The sequence below is a fragment of the Boleophthalmus pectinirostris genome, unplaced genomic scaffold (assembly GCF_026225935.1).
Source record: "Boleophthalmus pectinirostris isolate CB_2022bp ecotype Guang Dong unplaced genomic scaffold, ASM2622593v1 HiC_scaffold_156, whole genome shotgun sequence".
NCBI lineage: Eukaryota > Metazoa > Chordata > Actinopteri > Gobiiformes > Gobiidae > Boleophthalmus > Boleophthalmus pectinirostris.
In genome coordinates, this window is record NW_026571086.1 from 5946 (window position 1) to 25000 (window position 19055).

A 19055-nucleotide genomic window follows, 5' to 3' on the forward strand; every position below is an offset into this window, starting at 1 on the left:
CATTTCAGGCAGAGGAGACGCGTAACCCCTCCCATGATGCATTTCGAATAGTTCATTTGGACCAACTGTCTATGGTTTGGACCCGTGTTCGCATTCACACCTACAGAGTTTGGCATTTGGTGCGGAATCAATCAAGTGGACCGAGACCTCAAAAAAGAGGTGTGGATCCAAGTGTGACTGATGCTTTCTCACCAACGAAAACAAACTGAACTAAGAGCTTTTGGTTCAAATGGATCGGTTGGTGCGCACCAACTGCTGACAGTGTGAAAGCAACTCAGGAAACTTTACTCCAGTTTCTACAACTACTTTCTTACACATCCCACTATTGATTGAAAAGTAACAAACACATAACAATGTCAAAAGCTTTCATTGGCTCTGCATGTGTTTCTGTGGTAACCCAAACACCACATTAACAGACAAACATTCAGAAATATGAGCAGCTGTTTGAGCCGTGGCTGACCTTATGTGTAGAAGCACTTGTTTGCATGCCACAAGGATATTTATAGAACAACAAATTGGACAGGCTGAAATTGTAGACTGTGTGTTTGTGTATGTGCACCATGCATGTATGCGTTCACGCTTCATAAATGTAACCTCATTCACTGTCCCCTCATCTGTCTCAACCAAAAAGAAAATTACAGGCAATGAAACATGTCCCAAATTATTATAGGTTATTATCAGTTCAGCCAATAGACCATTCTCAGCTTTTGTCAGTGATCACATGATTTTCACGTCAGGGATGCTCATGGGAGGCACAAATAAACCATACTCCTACCCGGTGCTTTTTCGTCACAAAAAAGTTATGGTACATTCCTGTTGTGCGTTTGGGTGTACCAATAGACATCCCAAGGAGGGGGGTTCATTTTATAGACTGCCTACTGACCCTGAAGGATGCACTAAATGGGTATCTGCAATTGCTGGAAGCCCTCGCAGGGCTCCCATGTATGTAGTCAGCACTTTGTCGATGGTAAATTGGGTTAAGGAAGATAAAAATACATCTCAATTAGATGTCCATCTTGTCTATGTAGTATGGTTTGCTTATGCCTCCCGTGACTGCGAACAATCCTGATGTGAAAGTCACATGATTAGTCACGAAAGCTGAGAATGGTCTATATCCTTGTGAACATATAAATTGTTGTTATAAAACTATTAATTGTTCATAGTTGGCCCAAAAAGTATTTTTTAAACAAAGCTTTCACAAGTTTTCGGCACCTATAGTGTTACAGCTGTTACTGTAGTTAAATAAATGATAAATAACAGCTACATAACACATTTGGAGAGGTTTTGTCTTATTTTAGGAAATGTAGGTCATTCTTCATCTCTGTATTGGTATCAATTCATATCAAATATGGGCAGATACTTACTTAAAGTTACAGTGTGAAAATTGGTATTGGAACTGTTTAGATCACTACAAAAATGTTCTGAAATGCAGTGATCCTCATATTAGTTTGGCAGTTCTTATCTCAAATAATGTACCCAGTAAACGGAAAGTTTAAAACATAAATTGTAAATTACAATGCTTGTCAAAAAATTGCTAGAAGATATTCTGGCCTACTGTTACTTTCATAATGAGACCACAGGAAGCTGACGTTTGTCAGATCTGAGTCACGGTAACATGAAAGAGTAGTCAGATATGTCATAGTGCAATCCCCCTCCACAACAAAACTAATTTCAGTGGTCGCTATTTTAAATACAGCACCTAAATATGCAACAACCTGCATGCACATAAAATACTAGTAATTAATTGTAGCTTATATGGCTAACTTACAACACTTGTCATCTTCATCTGCAGCAGCAACTGTAGATACTCCTCAAAGGGACTTAAATTCTCTTCTTTCTTGCACTCCACCTCTCTCTCCTCTTGCTCCTCATTATCTTTCACCGAGAGAACATTGTCCAGAAAAATAAAAAACTCACTCCTTCTTCTCAACATGTTTTCTCGCTGTGTTAAGTGAAGTCAGAGAATAAAATGTATTCCATCAAAATTACAAAGCAGTCTATCAAACTCTGCTGTATTGAGAAAGACTGTGGAAGTTGCAAAACGTAATAAAATGGCGTCTAATTAATCTGATTATGCCTTCTAGTGACCACCATCGTCACCCAATAGGACCCTTCCATTTACAGGATTATTTTGGCTGGGCTAAGAAAATACAAATTAGCCATTGTTCTTGATAATCTGTTTTGTTCGTATCAAAGGATATAGCTGTTTAAATCTTACATAATACATTCTCGGGGTTGAAGGCTGCCACAATATACCATAGCATATCAGTTACATCAATTGAAGTCACTGGATGCTTTCCAGTTTCCCTCTTTGATCCACCATCTTTCCACTTAAGAGCATGAAAGAACTTTATGAAAAAGAACAGGTGTTACATAGGCTAAATGAAATATAATATGAGGAGTAATCGACTTATGGAGATGAACATATTTATTCAAATGGCGAAAATGTTTGTTTTGTTTTTGGTTACTGTAAAGGGCATAGCTGTCCACTACATGTACATAGTCTGCATGTTTTAGGTGACTGTCATGCCTGGGCATGATCTGAAAAACATGTCGTAAGTCACACATCTTTGGAGCAACCTAAACCTAAACATGATCATTTGGTGTCCCAATTGCAGGCTACATTTTTTTCTAAAAATGTAATCTTTGACGCCATGTGAATGAGGAAAAAACATCAAAACAAACATCTCTGAACACATTATTATGTGTGTGGGAAAGACGATGGGGCCAAATGAAAGATCTAATGTGAAACATGCACTACCAGACATATAATTAAAAGAATAACTTGTCAGATTTTGACTTGGATTAGGGTTACGGTTCACATTTACCAAATCAAATTTAGGTATATCAAAAGTATTTCTACACTCATCAATGTCTCCTGAAAATGTCTGGACAATCACATTGCAAAACAGACAAGTTTTCATCATTGCCATGATTTAGATGTGCATAGGTAATCTAGGTGAAGCATTTTTGGTGTCTATTCATTAAGATATACAAATAAAGAACTATAAGGAGAAAACAACTGCACATCTCATTTGAGTGATTTTCATTCTGTGGTTAAAGAATATAGGCTGAACAGTATACTCAGTGTATTTTAAATGTGAATCTGACCTTCCGCGTCCTCCACCTTTAAAATGCCCTTATGCAGAACAGCACTACTCCATTAGCTGCTACAGAGGAACTGTATATCTGTCACTTAATAAAGAACAAGCAGCACTTACAATGTGTAGTACAACACGGCAATAATTAGACCAGGACTCAATGATGATAAGTCAGAAAGACTGGCCTCAGATTTCCCATGCCACAGCAGAGATTTAAGGTTGACTTTACAAATAACAAGAGGCCACAGAGAGGCTAGAGATTATAAGTTAGAGTGGGAAGGATTGAGTCACCTTCTTATGGACAGGAATTCAGGCAATGCATACTCATATGTCTCATGTCAGCAGGAAACAGATCCTCATAGATACAATATTTTGCATTTTCCTCACCAAACTAATGATCCTATACCAGTCTAAAGACAAGGTCAAAAAAGGCACCACAATTGTAATGGTACTTCAACATGAAATTTGTCAAATGTCAAAATTTGTTACCACATTCTACATTTTTTATTAAAACAAAAGTTGTAAAATTAGCATCAAGCTACATAACTAGCATGTCTACCACATGAAAGCAGGTGGCTAGTGCTGAAAGAGTTAAAGAGGGGTACATATGTCTTATGACCCCACCAGCCCATAGAAAAGGAAACAGACTATCTCAGGTTTCGGTCTTGAAAGTACTGTATCTCCCTGGAGTTGAGCCTGAGAACAGTCTGAGATAGAGGAGGACATTAGAGGAGGAAATTCAGTCTAAAACCATTGAGCTCATTGTAACTGTTCCACACATTTGTTCCCAAATCTCACTGGTCTCAGTACGTGACTGACATCCACACAAGAAGAACTCAAACTTTGACTGGTGCTACTTCTGTGCCTCTGGGAAAGTTTGAGACATTATAATAACATGAAGAGAGTAGTGAGCACAATCAAATAATAGAAATCTCTTTGGCCATAAAACATTACAATTGTCCAAGATTGACATTAATATAAGAATCAGGAATTAATTAACTGGGGCCGTATAAAAGCTTGCAATTTCATGTAACAAAACATGTAGCCTGAAAGCCATGAGCAAAAGTTGCATTAATGTGTTCAGTGTTACAACAAACTATTGAGCAGTCAAAAAGACAAAGCAAAAATACAACTAAAATATAAATAAGTATCTTCTTCCAACATAATATTATAAGATATCAAACATGTTAAATTCATTGATGTTCCTAGGTTAGAAGAAAATGTCTACCTTAAGCTGTTGCTCCTTTACAAGTGTCTCAACTTTCTCCATGATGATCTCAGTAAAAACAGTGTGCGATAATCCTTACAATGAGGAACTACACAAACTATCATGTGTCCACCTTACATATTCAGCACATCAGAGAACTGAAAGATGTTGATGTGTGTCAAATGGAAAAGTGAAATAGCCCCTTACACATATCAAGTAAAACTCTATTTAAAGTTTCAATGTAGTGTGTGGGGGGACCAACCAACCAGCTGTCCAATTCAACTTGCATGCCACTGGCTCTCATAATGGCACCTCACTTTCAACTATTGGCCTATACTGGTGACACGAGCCCCAAACGGAAATACTTTGAAGATGCTGTGGTTACAGCTTTCTACTTCCGTTTAAGCTCAGTTAACCTGATTTAGACAATTTTATTTGATAATTTACCTCCTTTGGACTTAGGACTTACTTATAATTTTATCATTTAATTTTTCAGTCCCTAGTTCCTCAGAGAAACAGTCACATGTTTCATCATGATATGGGACTTCCCACAACTGGCAGAACATAGCAGGACAAGTTTGAAAATAATAAATAGGAGAGACTGGCTTTATTATTTAACAACTGTTGCAATAAATATGGCACATTTGTAAACCACATTCAAAGCATCAGTGCTGATGGTTTCTTGTCAAAGCAACACATGAATGAGCACAACACCAGACTGGCAAGGAGAACAGAAAAAAACATTATGTTACACTACTCATCCTTTTTGGACGAACTCAATGCAAGCAGTTAGAGGCAACCATACATACTGATTTGGAAATTGTATATTCTTCAAAGTTAAACTGTAGTGTAGCTATATTTTATGCATTCAGCATTCAGAAATTGTCTTTGACTTCATTTCCTGTGCACAAAACAGGATGGACGATGATAATCGAGGATGATATGATTTTGTTGTTTTGCAATCACATGGTGACAGTTAAAAGAATAATAATAGAAGAATAAATATATGTGAATCTAAAATTGCCAATAACTTAATGAATTTATAGTGGCAAAGAGTTATTACAGTGCAGGTAAAATAATCTCTTTGCATCACTGTGTCACTGTATCACTCTTGCATGAAAAGACACGTGCCTCGATCACTCCAAAGCATCTGGTTATTATAAGCTACACTGAAAACTGCCAGTGTTTTTCAGAGGCACCCTCGACTAAGTAAGTTTTGAGTGACTCCAAAAGACTAAGACCTCGGGAGCAATTTTACTAGGTATATTACAGTAAAATAATGCTGTAAGAACTACTGTAAAGTAAGAACTATTATGAGACTCTTAATATGTGAAAAAATTAAAGTAATGTTTATCATTTTCATCTTGCCTCAAACCAGCACTGTTAGAAATAATAAAACGTGATTGGTTTACAGATCCTTTTTAATACTTTTGAATATGTATGTTTGAATATGGTAAAATAAATAATCTGAACAAGTTACAATTATTCCCAGTGGGTGAAAAAACAGATTCATAGCTCAATGTCAACAGTGCCACAGAGGGCCAAAAATGTACAAATGACAATACAAGAGTCATACAACTGCCTATTAACAGGTTGTAAAGCTAGAATGACACTACTCTGCAATTTCTCTATACTATATAGACTATATAGAAGAAGACTATGTTTGACTCTGGTTCATCAGGGCTCTCTAGGATGTGTCACCACTGTCAGGCATACCAGGTTGTAATAAAACAACCAGAAAGGTGACATCATGGCGGAGGAATCTATCATTTGAGTGTGCTTTTGTTTTAGGCCAAATAAAATACCAGGAACTAATACCCCAGTATTTCCCCTTGTAAGCATGCAGCGCGGTGCAGTGTAAGAATCGACATGTGCTATCATCGGGAAACAAGTGTGACAGCCAACCAAAAACTCTTAATCCCACCATACAGATGGACATCACGGCGAGGCTGTGTGTTATAAGGGGGTGTGTGCTAAGCACGATTTGAAAAGCTTAGATGTCAGATAACATGTATGTGATGCTGCTGTCCATTGTAATAACACGTTACTTCTCCTCTGCCAAAGGCAAAAGTAAAATAATTCAGTCAATCAACACTGGCAAATTAGCCTTAGGTTTGCTAGCTTCACAAGAACAGAGAGAGCCTGGGCGGCTGCATTAGCGGCCATAATTCACCCTCCGTTTGTTTTTGGGTTTTGTTTTGGGGTTTTTTGCCTGGGAACCGATCAAATCCATTTAAGTCTATTTGTAGGTAAATGACACACATGTGCAACAATGCTCACCCATAGCTCTGTCCCCCAGCTCATGGTTTCAGTCCGATGTTCCTGGGATAATCCACTACTCGTGAGATTCTTGTCCAAACCCACCAAAGCAGATGTGATTTTCTATCGTCTTCAGAGCTCCGTACAGCGTTACTTTATGGGCTCTTTGCCTGTCAGCCACCGTAAATACTCCTGTCCCCGTTGACTTCTACCGTTTCATCATCGTGTCTGATACAAGATGGCTATGAGCTGCTGCATAATCTTCAAACAGGACAGCGTTGCGCGCACCCCTTTCGCCTCACTGACAGCTGCTCTAGCGCGCTCACTGTCGTCAGCCCGGCCTACAGAAGAAAAGCTCGGCGGGGGGTGTCACAGACACTGCAGGCCCGTCCAATAAAGCTTTTACTTGCACTCGCTATCTATTTGGTGTATCTGAACTGACCAACGAGGCGAGGGGCCCTGCTCTGCTTTCAAATGTTGTTTGAATGCCGGAGTAACATGGGGGTGGTGGTCGTGGTGGGAGGTTCAAAAAGGTCACCACCCCATGGCAGATGTTTCACTGAATACCCCCACGAGATAGGCTCTATTCAACCGCTGGGCAGAAACCACTGGCAGAAGGCAGCGCGGCTCTTTCTAACTGCCGTCAACCGTAGCCTATGGTTTATGGTTTGTTTAAAGTGAAATATATATTTTTATTGTAGAATATTGTAGCAGAAAGCTCTCGACTTTAAGGACAGTATAGACCTACAAGATATACTTTATTCAGTACTTTTGGGAGTACTGCCATCTTGTGGACTTTACATGCAAACTGTTTGCACATATTCATTTAAATTAGAATATTTTCTTTTTTTTTCTTTTTTTTTTTTTTTTTGCTTTATTTATATGAGCAATAATGCAAGTCGAATTAATTCTTCCGATAGTGTGCAATAATGTGTCTGGTTGCAGACCATGTAGTTTGCCCGGGGACTGCAGATGGGAAGAAGCAAGTCAATAATAATAATAATAATAATAATAATAATAATAATAATAATAATAATAATAATAATAATAATAATAATAAATGAATGAATAAATAAATGAGTAAATAAATAAATACCTCCTCCTCCTTCTAGTAATAATTTATAAAATAAAAATAATAATAATTTAAAAATCTAAATAATAATACTTATGGTAGTTATTAGTTATGAAAAGAGCAACACTGTAACTAAAACAGATTAGGTGAGTGGGATCACCAAATCCAATTAGACCTGTCATAGCTGAGCTTTTTAAGCGGCTAAGCAGTAATTAGCAGTTCAATGGTTACCATTAAACAGAAATAAATACATAAATAAAATAAATCTGCGCTGTCCAGTTGTGGTTGCCTATCCGGAAATGAAAGGGGAAAGCTGGTGACGACATGACTCCACCTCATGATGCCATTTAGCAACAGATGAGCAGCGGGACATAACGCTACATGTTCGTTTGGGACTGCCTCTGAGAAAATACCACGTTGTCTGGTTTTATCCCCGGGACTGTAATGCTCGCGTTGGCCGTTTTTTTTGCACCGTAGCCGGGGTGTGTGGCTGAGCAGTGTCCGCGTATTCAGCGTGTGTTTGTGTCGCCGCTGCCCCTGACTTTCACTGGAGCGCTATGGATGTGCTATGGATGTTGCCCCTGCTGCTGATCCCACTGTTGATGTGGACCAGCAGCACATTTGTTTTTTATTTTAAAAAGTTTTTCTACGTTGCATGGATGATGTGTTTGGCTCTCTTGGCTATCCCCCTGTGCATACTGAAAAGCGGGGGAAGAGACATTGAAAATATGAGGTGAGTTTGCGTGCATAATACAGCTCATAGCGCCATCTGACAACTAGCCACCACTGCTAGCAAGCTAACAAATATTTAAAACCATGTTGCTACTTGATTATAGTATTGGCTGTAACGCGTATAATGTTGCCGTGATATCTCAACAAGCTTACATTAATTATAAAGTGGACAGTATGTGAATGCATTTTTAATACATACACATGCTAACATTAGCCCCCTTCTCCATAACGTTACACAAGTTTATCGCGGGCTGCTAATTTAACACATGGGTTATATATCTGGTAAGTGAAGTCACGACACCAGTCATGCCAGCTGTAATTACAATTTTGAGTCAAAGGAAGGTTTGGTCGACATGTGCTTGCAGTTGGTAAACATGTCTACTCAACTTTAAGTACTTTTTTATGTTTATATTGGTGTAACTCTGAACAGTAGGCTGCAGGCTACAGCATCTTGATCGGGTAGACACTATCATTATGTATTAATAGTATTCTTTATTTCGGTTCACGGTTTAAAAGAAAAACTGAATACAAAAAAAAACAAAAAAAAAAAAAACATACAGAACACCCAAATTAGTCCATAAAGTTCATTAAAAAGTGTGGAATTTCTGTGCCCAGTGCTTTGTCAGAGCAGGTGTAACGACATGAACTCATATCATTAGCTCGTATCATAAACTCATAATTTTCTTCACTGATGACGTTTTGAACTGGTTTGTTGACCATTTAGTGCTTGTTTTCTACATTAGGTGGAGTTTTTATGCTTATTACAGCAATAGATATTTGACTCATTTTAAATGCTTGTTTGCAAACACACGACATTACAAGTTATGTTAAGATAATTTCATGTTTAAGAGAAAAAGGAGAATATCTCATGTTTATTTCTTCAGTACATTACATCCAAACTGATTTCCCCACTGCACTAGAAATAACTATCCCATGGTCACCTTACCCATTGTGGAGGTGTCATGTTGCACCTGTGGACTAATCTGTCAGCGCAAAGGTTATCTGGACTTGTTGACCATTACAAAGTGCTTGAGAGGGGGCCACTTCCACCATTATAATGGGTGAATAGAATTTCAACAAATGATACTAACATACCAAACTTATTCCCTCACCAACAATGATGGAAGTGCTGCAACACTGGCTGGGATGTTGCATAACTAGTGGCTTTTGTACTAGGTTGACTATGTTATCATTTCACTGGTGTGTTTAAAGATAACGTAGATAGTTCTTTTGGTGTAAAGGTTATTGTTGTATGAACTCAGCATTATCAGTTCAAGAATGTGTAAGCAATTGAAACATGTCACTAGTATTGAATATATTCGAAATAATAATGTTTGTTTTTATTGCAAAATAAAGGAGCCTTAACTGTTTAGCCATTCCATGTTATATAATATTATTTATGAAGTCAAGATTTAAAGAACAAAGCAAGTAACAGCCATCTGAGGTCAATGTTCCACTGAGGAGATCCAACTGGTGATGTCAGTATCTTTATAGCCTTATCTTATCTTGTCTTGAAAGCTTTATTTCTTTGAGTTAAATCATTTTTATATACCTGATTACATTTTCATTTATACCTAATAGGAACACGTAACATTATTTGCTTAAAAACAGTTTTCACCATGAGCTGAAGTGCAGATAGTTAGTCTGAAAGCTTATTAGAGCATCATAATATTAGAAATAACCACAAGCTCCAAATACTAACATTGCCTAGATCCATTTTTCACAAATGAAATCTATTTTTAGAAGTCCTTTCAGTAGCTTCATAGTCACTTGTCTTTGCTCAAAACATGTATTGAAATATTTTGTGAAAGTAACTATAATTATCTCCCCCAGGATCATCCGCTTCCTGGTCCGACATGTAAAGTATTTCCTGGGTTTACGTTTCGAAGTGAGCGGCTGGGAACATCTGCAGACAGAGGGACCCTATGTCATCATCTCCAACCACCAGAGCTCTTTGGATGTATTGGGTAGGTCTAATGAAGGGTGTTATTGCCATTCCATCCATAAAACTCTATATTCTCTTTTTTAATATGGCATGTGACAAGGTTTCCACCCAAATAATAGGAAAGGATGCTCCAGTCAGTACCATGAATGGCACTTCTTAGAGAGTTCTAATGAGAGCACCACTGCTGACCCGAATGAGGTCACTGACATTGTGTTACAGGAGGATGTCTTTACACAGCAGAGGCCTAAACAGAAAGTGCTGACCTTAATGAGTTACTTAGTTTTGTAGCCTCTGGTGGACTCTCTGGTTTGCTTTATTCAACATGCACACCCTTTGATGTTGTAATTTTTGTTGACTTCTTTGTATGGAAGGGGGCAGTGAAATAGTGCACGGTTTTCTGAGCCAGTGATGATTTGGGTAAACTCAAGGCCAAGGCACTGACAGCAGAAGAAGAGCTGGGCATCTAATTAGCAGTAGAAAACTCCACATGAGTCTGATTGGGTGTTGGAAGTTGCTATGCCGACTGCTATGCCCAGCCGTTTGTAGCTGCTACCCTACAGCTGATGTGGAAATGGCTCAGCTGGGTTGGATTGAGACTGTGTATTTTTGCATATAGATTGCTGCATACTTCGATTTACATTACACACATACAAAAGTTTTCAACCTCATCTGCTAACCAGTCTAGAGCTTTATTTGTTAGTCTTGTGTGTTAGTCTTGTCATGATCAATAAAGCATTCATAAATATACTTGGTTTTCCTAGGCTTGATGGAGATCTTACCTGATCGCTGCACTATGATTGCAAAAAAGGAACTCATCTATGCTGGAACTGTCGGGCTGGTCTGCTGGCTTGGTGGTATCGTCTTCATCAACCGCAAAAAGACGAGTGATGCCAAAAGTGTCATGGCAGATGCAGCCAAGACAATGTTGGAAGATCAGGTATGTGCATCTCATATCTAGATATGGTCCTCCTGTTTGTAATTAAAATAAGGCTGTAGCAGTGACAAACCTAAATGGCAATTAGGCTTTACATAAGTTTACACTCTTTTCCAATCACTTTGTCCTATAGATTCGTCTTTGGGTGTTTCCAGAAGGTACAAGGAACCAGAATGGAGATCTTTTGCCATTCAAAAAGGGAGCCTTTCACCTAGCAGTGCAGGCACAGGCAAGTCTGATTCCAATTTATGAATCATTCTCAATCTGCAGCATAAAATGTTTTCATTTTTATTTATTGTATTTGTTTATTTCGGATCCTGATTGATCTTTACAACAGGAAAGGGTGTCTTAATTTTAGAAGTAGTAGTACTTTTGGAGACAGAAGAGGGCGCCAGAAACCACTCTAAAAACACACACAAAAAAATTTATATAACATTCAGTTCAACCTTTTTTAAATACTACTGTGATTTATTTAAAATAATGTTTTGTTCTTTGTTACTTTATCTTAATCTTAATCTTTTATCTTTATCTTTATCTTAAAATATCTTAAAGTATCTTGTGTTCCAAAGCCCAGGTGGAAGACATCAACATTTTGATTGGAAAAGCCTTTCTATAAACCAAAACATTGTTCAGGCTAATGTTGGTGGGTGTAATTAAATCAGTTTAAAGTACTAGACCGTATATGTGATAAAAGGTAATAAAATAACATCTGGGCGTAATTATCCATAAAGGGACTTTAAACCTGTTTGTGTAAAATAAATGTTTTGTGTTTGTCAAAAATAAATCTAAATATTTAAGCACTTTTGTTAGTAGCAGTGAAATGTGTGTTATGGTGTGTATGGTATGAGGTTATTTGTTGTCTCCAGTCAGGACAAAATGTTATTTTACCTGTTAGCGTATTAACACAAGTTTGTTAGAGTGCGTGTTCATTGTGTAGGAGTTAAACCTGCTTCTTTAAACCTGCTTCAGACTGAGCAGAAGCAGGACAACCCCCAAGGGGGAGGCACGTTTGGCTTGGCTCGTCAATTGAACAGCCACTCAGGCCTCGGGAGAGCCACTAGACGTCTATCAACAGCAAATAAGATTAAACCTGCTTTTGTCACACTCATTTTTGAAAGTTTGTTTTGAGGATAGATTCAGTCTGTGCCTTAGGTCCTGTTGCCATGACACACTGCACAGTTTAATTTGTGTGTTTTATTAAATTAGGATATGGCAGAACAAGTCAAATCTGTTTAATAAATGATTGCAAATGTCAATACACATTTTCCATTCACCTAAACAATGAGGGTCTCTTGACAGAGGTCACTGTAATATTATCATTTGTGATTATAAACATTCGAAGTCAAAAGCATGGTTTACATTCTTTTCTGCTGTCATTGTTCTCCAGGTACCTCTCATACCTGTGGTGTTCTCTTCGTACGGCAATTTTTATCTACGGAAAGAAAAGCAGTTCAAATCAGGTGACTCATGACAAACCTTTTCTTTATTTTCTTAAAAGTAATTTTTCTTTCTGTGTATATATCCATTTTAGAAGGACACAAAACATAGGTTTTGATCAAATTCAACCTCTGAGATACATTTTTTAATCAACAGGAACCATCCGATTGAAGATTCTTCCTAAGATTGAGACAAAGGGCCTGACATCAGACAACGTGTCAGATTTGTGTGACAAATCCTTCAATGTGATGCGCTCTGCTTTTCTGGAAATCTCTCCCTCCGTATCACAGAGCAACGGGCCCATGAGTCACTGAACATTCTCATTGTCCCTTCCTCCTTCTGGTGTACTCGCCTTTATCCCACTGACGCCCCTGCAGCCCCAGGTTGTCTTCATATTTGGACAAACATGATGGAGAGTTCCTGTCATGAGTCCAGTAGACACCCGGCCCAGTGCGCCACAGCACAGTTGGTCCTGACCCTCAGCAGCATTGCCCTGTGCGCTGTGAGGAGTGACGGACAGCAAGCCGAACTATGCGGATATGTGTTCATCATTAAGCATGCCTTTTGGATTGCTTCATCCACCCTTCATCTTTGATTTATTGTCTTACATTGACTCTTTCTGGGCCTTGTCTATAATGCCTTTGCGTCTTCTGTTTTACAATTAATTGCTATTTTTGTTCTTCTCATGCTGATTAATTTAAGTTTTATTTCGATGCTGATATGCACAAATTTACATAATATCACATCGCCTTACTTCACTGTATTATTTGTGTTGGACTGCTGGTCCTGTTTGCATTTCCTCAATGAGCAAAGTGTTTATTCTTGGCCCACGTCTCCATTTTAGCTTTGCTTTTTACTTTTTGATAAATAGTTGGGAGATAACTATGAAATTTGAGGAAGATTGTGGCCTCCATCTGTACTGATTTCATGAACATTTCAGTGATGTGTATTATTGGTGTTTCAATGTGCATTCATTCATACTGTCGTATCTAAAGCTCACAAATAACCTTCCTTGTAGTTATGTGAAACAGCTCCGTATTATGTATATTTGTTATATTTATTTTTTGTTCTTTTTTATTAAATATTGTCAGAAATTCCAAATTAATCTACTCCAGAAGTGTCAAAAAGGAAGTGCAATGTCTTTGTTTTAGCAGTACTTTTCCAAAGTGCAAGTTTTCTGCTGTGCCATGATAGTGTTTTGAAGGACACAATGCTTAGAAACATAACTCATCATTAAAATTGTACTATGATATTCTTTATTATTCTACTGACTGACATCATTTCCTACGTCTGCATTAGGAGGGTTACCTGTATACATGTGCATAATGATTTCCCTTTTTCAGTTATTATTGAACAGGTAAACTAACAGCAAAGAACTAATAATACTCATGTATTTTAATGAAATGTGAATGATCTTATCTTAAAGTATTGGAACGACTTGATGTAGAAATTTTGGCCTTAAGACTGATTGGTTTTTGTAGCACTTTTATGTTTTCTGTTCTTGATAATTTGCATTATTTACAGACAAAGTTATTTTAAAGAGATTTAACTGCTACTCTTATGGGTCATGTTTTATTTGACTGCCTTCATTTTTTTGCATAGTGTCACTGACCTCCTTGTTTTGCCCAAAATCCATACAAGAATGTAATTACATATGGGATATTACTGTACTCTAGAACTCTACTCTAGAAACTTTAGCATCATGTATTCTGGCTTTAGATTGTTAAATGGACTTAATTAACATTACAGATAGACATCTCTTGTTGCCCATGTTTGCAATAGTTACAATTAACCATATATTCATTCTACTCAAATTACTTATTTATGATCCTGATATATCTACATTTGACTGCTTAGTTCTGCCGTGTGCCAGAAGCGAGAATCTTTAGCCCTTTGCTTTAATCTTGGCTTAATCAGGCCAGTAACTATAAAAACATTTCATTAATTTTATTATTATATTTATTTGGATTTTGTCTGGCAATTTTTTTGTGTGAATGTGAAAGGTCTACCAAATGCTATCTTGGTGAATTTATATCTAACCATAAATTTGTTTTTTGATTGGAGTGTATATTGCTTTATTTTCTTATCTTTATGCATTGATTTGTAATACAAGTGTGTGGTTATTTGTACATTGTTCATAGTTCAAACGGGTGGCTCCTGCTTCGTCCTGCTGGTTTGGGCACTTTGTTAAATAGAACACACGGTGACAATTTTAAATTATTCTGAAGTTTAATAGAGAATTTTCTCTGCTCAGTGAGGGTGGAAAATGTTCACCAAAGCTATAAAAGACTAACAGGTGATAGCTTTACAGGAATATTAAAAACAGATCTGACATCCTGCTGAGCCCTGTATGTGTGTGGTCCCATAGGTGCACACATGGTCTGTGCCCGTTGCCTATATAGTATCTGATTCTTATCGACGTTCTTAGGTTCACCTATACTAGGTAAACATGAATGCCTTGCTAAGGAATATGTAACAATAAAATGAATTTCTAAATATGTTCTGCTTTCTTCCAGGTTGTTAATAAAGTACCTATCTATTATTCGTCAGTCTATTTTATATATGCAACCATATTTGCATTTTACCCCACGTGGAATACGGACAGAAGTGGAGTTAATATGACTGACTGAGATTCAGGAGCAGGACCACACCTCAACCTCCCTCTCCTCTCCAGCGAAACACAGCTCACCTTGACCAAACCTCTAATTTCCTAGAAGCCTATATGTAGCAGCCTATCCCATCAACTCAGTTTGTCTCAGCTATAAGACATCTGTGAAGGAGGGTCCTGTACCAGCTGGGCCAGTTGATTGAGATAGAGCCCCCATCCCGAGTCTCAACCCAGCCACCTCTACCTCATTCATCTCATCAGTCATCAATAAATATCTCCACTGCATAATGTTGCTGTGGTCCTTGCTGGTGAAATGTTATAATATGAGATATTCTATCTATACAAATAGGAATATAAAGATCATGTCTGATTGATGATTTTATTACAAAATGTATCACAAAAATAGGTACAAAAGTTGGTGCAATGAGTAGTAACTACAGGTAATCATAATTTAAATAGATAAAACAGGTGCCTCCGTCTCCCCTGGACATTTTAGTGCCTAAAAGTAAACACAGCTGTACCAATGACATTGAAAACACAGTGGTTTGTTTGACCTCCATCTATAAGTACTGTTTTAGAAGCAGAGATCAGTGGTCCTAGATGTAATGTTGATTACAAAGTGTATCACAAGTTGTATTGATTATTTATTGCATTGATGACAAACAGAGATCATCTTCACTTGATTGGAGAGGTTCGTTGGTCCTCCTGGCAGGAACCTGAAGGAAAAAACATACTTTATAGGATATAGATGTTCTTGTTTTAGTTAGGCCCTGAAATGGCCAGCTATACTTACTTGCATGTTTTATGTATACCAATATTACTCAAGCAAATGTAACTGTATAATTGTAATATTGATACTATTAAATTATTAGTAAATGAATGTAATGTAGTGATCATTTGGGCTCACTGAAAAATGTAGGTTGCTTACATGTACCGAGTCTCTCCTCCAGGAAGCCAATCTGCTCACTCAAAGAGTCAATGCGATCAAGTTGCTGAAATGAGTATGACAATAATGTGGTTTTCCCTGACGAGCCCTCTTCTGCAGACAGTGGGAAGATACTGTTGTAGGGGGTCAGTACCATCTGTAGAGTCTGCAAAAATATTTATATAATTTTAAAAATCAAAACATATTCTTCAGTTGTAGGTGCCATTTTAGAAAATAACATTACCTTTTCTAAAAGCTCCACTCTGTTTCTAAGATTTTGTACTTCTTCTGTAACATTTTCCACCAGGTTAAGTCTTTCATCTGTAGAACGCACAAGCAAAAACAACCCCCAAATCCAAATGAACAAATTTATAACTGAAAATAATATACATTTAATTACATTATCTTATTCCAACATACTTAAACAAAATTGTGAGCACATTTTTCCCAGATGTGATTTGTTACATGGACATGTTGAGAAACAGATTGAGGTGAAATAGAAGGAGGAACAGAGGGGGAGCTGTCGATGATCCCCCGCAGAGTTGATAAACCTAGACTTATTAGACGGCCAAGAAAAGAAAGAAACATGCAGAAATCTGAGAGTCAAAAATGTAGTCCGTGACAGTTCAGGGCGGTCATGCACACACAGTTCTCGGGCCATCTCAAGCATGTGTTAGTTTGTAGTCTCTGATGTCTGCATATGAAACACATAATGGAATGTAGTCTGAACTTAGCAAAACACTCTCCCTAAATCTGAGAAATGCTGGTTCCAGAGGTTTCTTTGGTACAACTGTATGTGCTGAGACACATAATGTATCTTTTGTAACATAAAAAAATGTAATTTAAAGGAGCAGCAACCTGGTATTAGATCTATGCTGAAATATGCTGTATAGTACAGTATTCATTTGTTAAACTCAGTAAAACTCCCTACAGTTTCTCTTTCCAGACTACTCAAAGACAGTATTTTTAGAAAAGCATGCATTGACATTGTGCAACCCCCCCCCCCTTAAATCCACAAATTACAGGTATAGACTTCAGGACTGCTTCTTCTATAATACTTATTCACACCTAAAATCCCCTCATATTTAATCTGTATTTGGTCTAGTAATGTAATGAACAGATATATTTCTCTGTTATAGTTCAACACCAGAGTGAGCAAAGGGGCAAAGTGCATGGAGCTAACTGTGAAACGTGAACCACATTCAGGTACAGGGGTCTTTAATGCTACTAGTAATAAATGTTATAATGAACTTCATATTGACTTATAGAACTATGTGATCAGATGGCAGTTTTTTTTTACTCAGTGTAATGTTGCTTGGACACACAAATGCCCATTTTAGTAACATTGAACATTGATGTTTTGAACCAGTCGCAGTGCATTATTACTCACGGTACGAGTTGAGAGTGGCATAGCGCGTACCAAAAGTAATAATGAGCCGCAAACCTGGTCACTTTTCTGTCTTCTTTGCTGAAAAGTATCAAACATCATCACAGCATAATCTTCTGCAATATGCATGTTTACCCGTATGAGAGTGACCACCCACAGCAGGCTGGGAGGGAGATGGAGGAAGAGGAGGAGGAAGAGGAGGAAGGCTTTGACAGGAACGGCCGTCTCCTATCAACCTGAATCCGTCTCTGCACTCACACCGATAGCTGCCCGCGGTGTTCACGCACTTGTGAGCACAGGGCCGCTGTTCACTGCACTCATTCACATCTGCAACACAGCACACACTGTAAGAGAGTGGCGGACACACACCTGTCCTATTGGTGGTTGTGTATGGACAGTAATTATTTGGTGATTGCAGATAAGTAGTGAGAGCTTGGTAAAAGAAGTACCACACCTATGTGTTATGGAATGTTCTCAGTGTGTAGTTATGAATGGTGGTCCACGAAGGAACAGCTACAGTTAACAGCAGTTAACTGATGCATGTGGGGAATAAAGACTGATCACCATGGTGTCACTGGAGAATGTCGCCCCACCCGCTTGCTATGTACACACATGTATGGTACACAATGCAGTTTCTTCTTCTTTGAGACTGCATATAATCATCTGTTCTTAGCAAGAACATTCATACCACACATGGTATTAGTAAGTATTAAACAACAAGGAGCCATGCATTATGCAGTTTTAAAGCACAACACAGAGTTGTTAAACATCATGATGCACAACAGGCCATGGTATAATGAAAAATAAACATGGTTATACTGTTACATGCCCAATCAAATGTACTCTTTATACTCACTTATTCTTTCTCTAATGCTTCCATAATATTGAATAAGTAAGCTGTTTCATTGTGAATATGGCAGAAACAATTTCAGTGTAGTGCCTAGTGATATTTGGAACGAACATTTACGTGTATTACCTGTTTGACACTGGTAGCCTCTCCAACCCAATGGACAGGCACAGTGGTTGGGTTTATAACACGTACCACCATTCATGCAATTTTGTGCACACAAAGCTGTAAAAGATATAGACTATTTACAGACATGTACATATTTGAAAATGCTAGAATTCATTTTTATAATTACCTTGATTACAGTTGTGGGAATGAAACCTTTTCCAACCTGGACAGCATTCTGGGTAGAAATGTGAGTAAGGTGTTAATCTGGTCACCACCTTGTATGCCGTAGAGTATACTGTTCTGATAATGAAATGAAAAACATACAAAAGTATTTGTTGTAATCCAGAAATTTAAGTGTACTTTTGAGCTGTTTTTCATAAATGCAGTGGAATTACATTATACAGATCATTGCATGCTATGACGAAGATGTTTTGAGAAAGATTTTATATGATCCCTATAATATACCATGAAATGAAAATTGACAAGAATAATA

The 19055-nt window shown here is 37.7% G+C and overlaps 2 protein-coding genes across 2 annotated transcripts; one reads left to right on the forward strand and one right to left on the reverse strand.

The window, feature by feature from the left end:
• Positions 1–7974: 7974 nt before the first annotated feature.
• Positions 7975–15229, forward strand: agpat2 (1-acylglycerol-3-phosphate O-acyltransferase 2 (lysophosphatidic acid acyltransferase, beta)). Its single transcript, XM_020921786.2, has 6 exons — positions 7975–8372; positions 10205–10338; positions 11078–11253; positions 11384–11479; positions 12638–12710; positions 12844–15229. Exons 1-6 carry the CDS (start codon positions 8197–8199, stop codon positions 12999–13001), a joined length of 813 nt encoding a protein of 270 aa, XP_020777445.1. The 5' UTR covers positions 7975–8196; the 3' UTR covers positions 13002–15229.
• Positions 15230–15660: 431 nt separating this feature from the next.
• Positions 15661–18979, reverse strand: egfl7 (EGF-like-domain, multiple 7). Its single transcript, XM_055151308.1, has 6 exons — positions 18750–18979; positions 18584–18679; positions 17743–17934; positions 16465–16541; positions 16224–16386; positions 15661–16011 (listed from the first exon to the last, which is right to left on the reverse strand). Exons 2-6 carry the CDS (start codon positions 18657–18659, stop codon positions 15971–15973), a joined length of 549 nt encoding a protein of 182 aa, XP_055007283.1. The 5' UTR covers positions 18660–18679; positions 18750–18979; the 3' UTR covers positions 15661–15970.
• Positions 18980–19055: the final 76 nt, after the last annotated feature.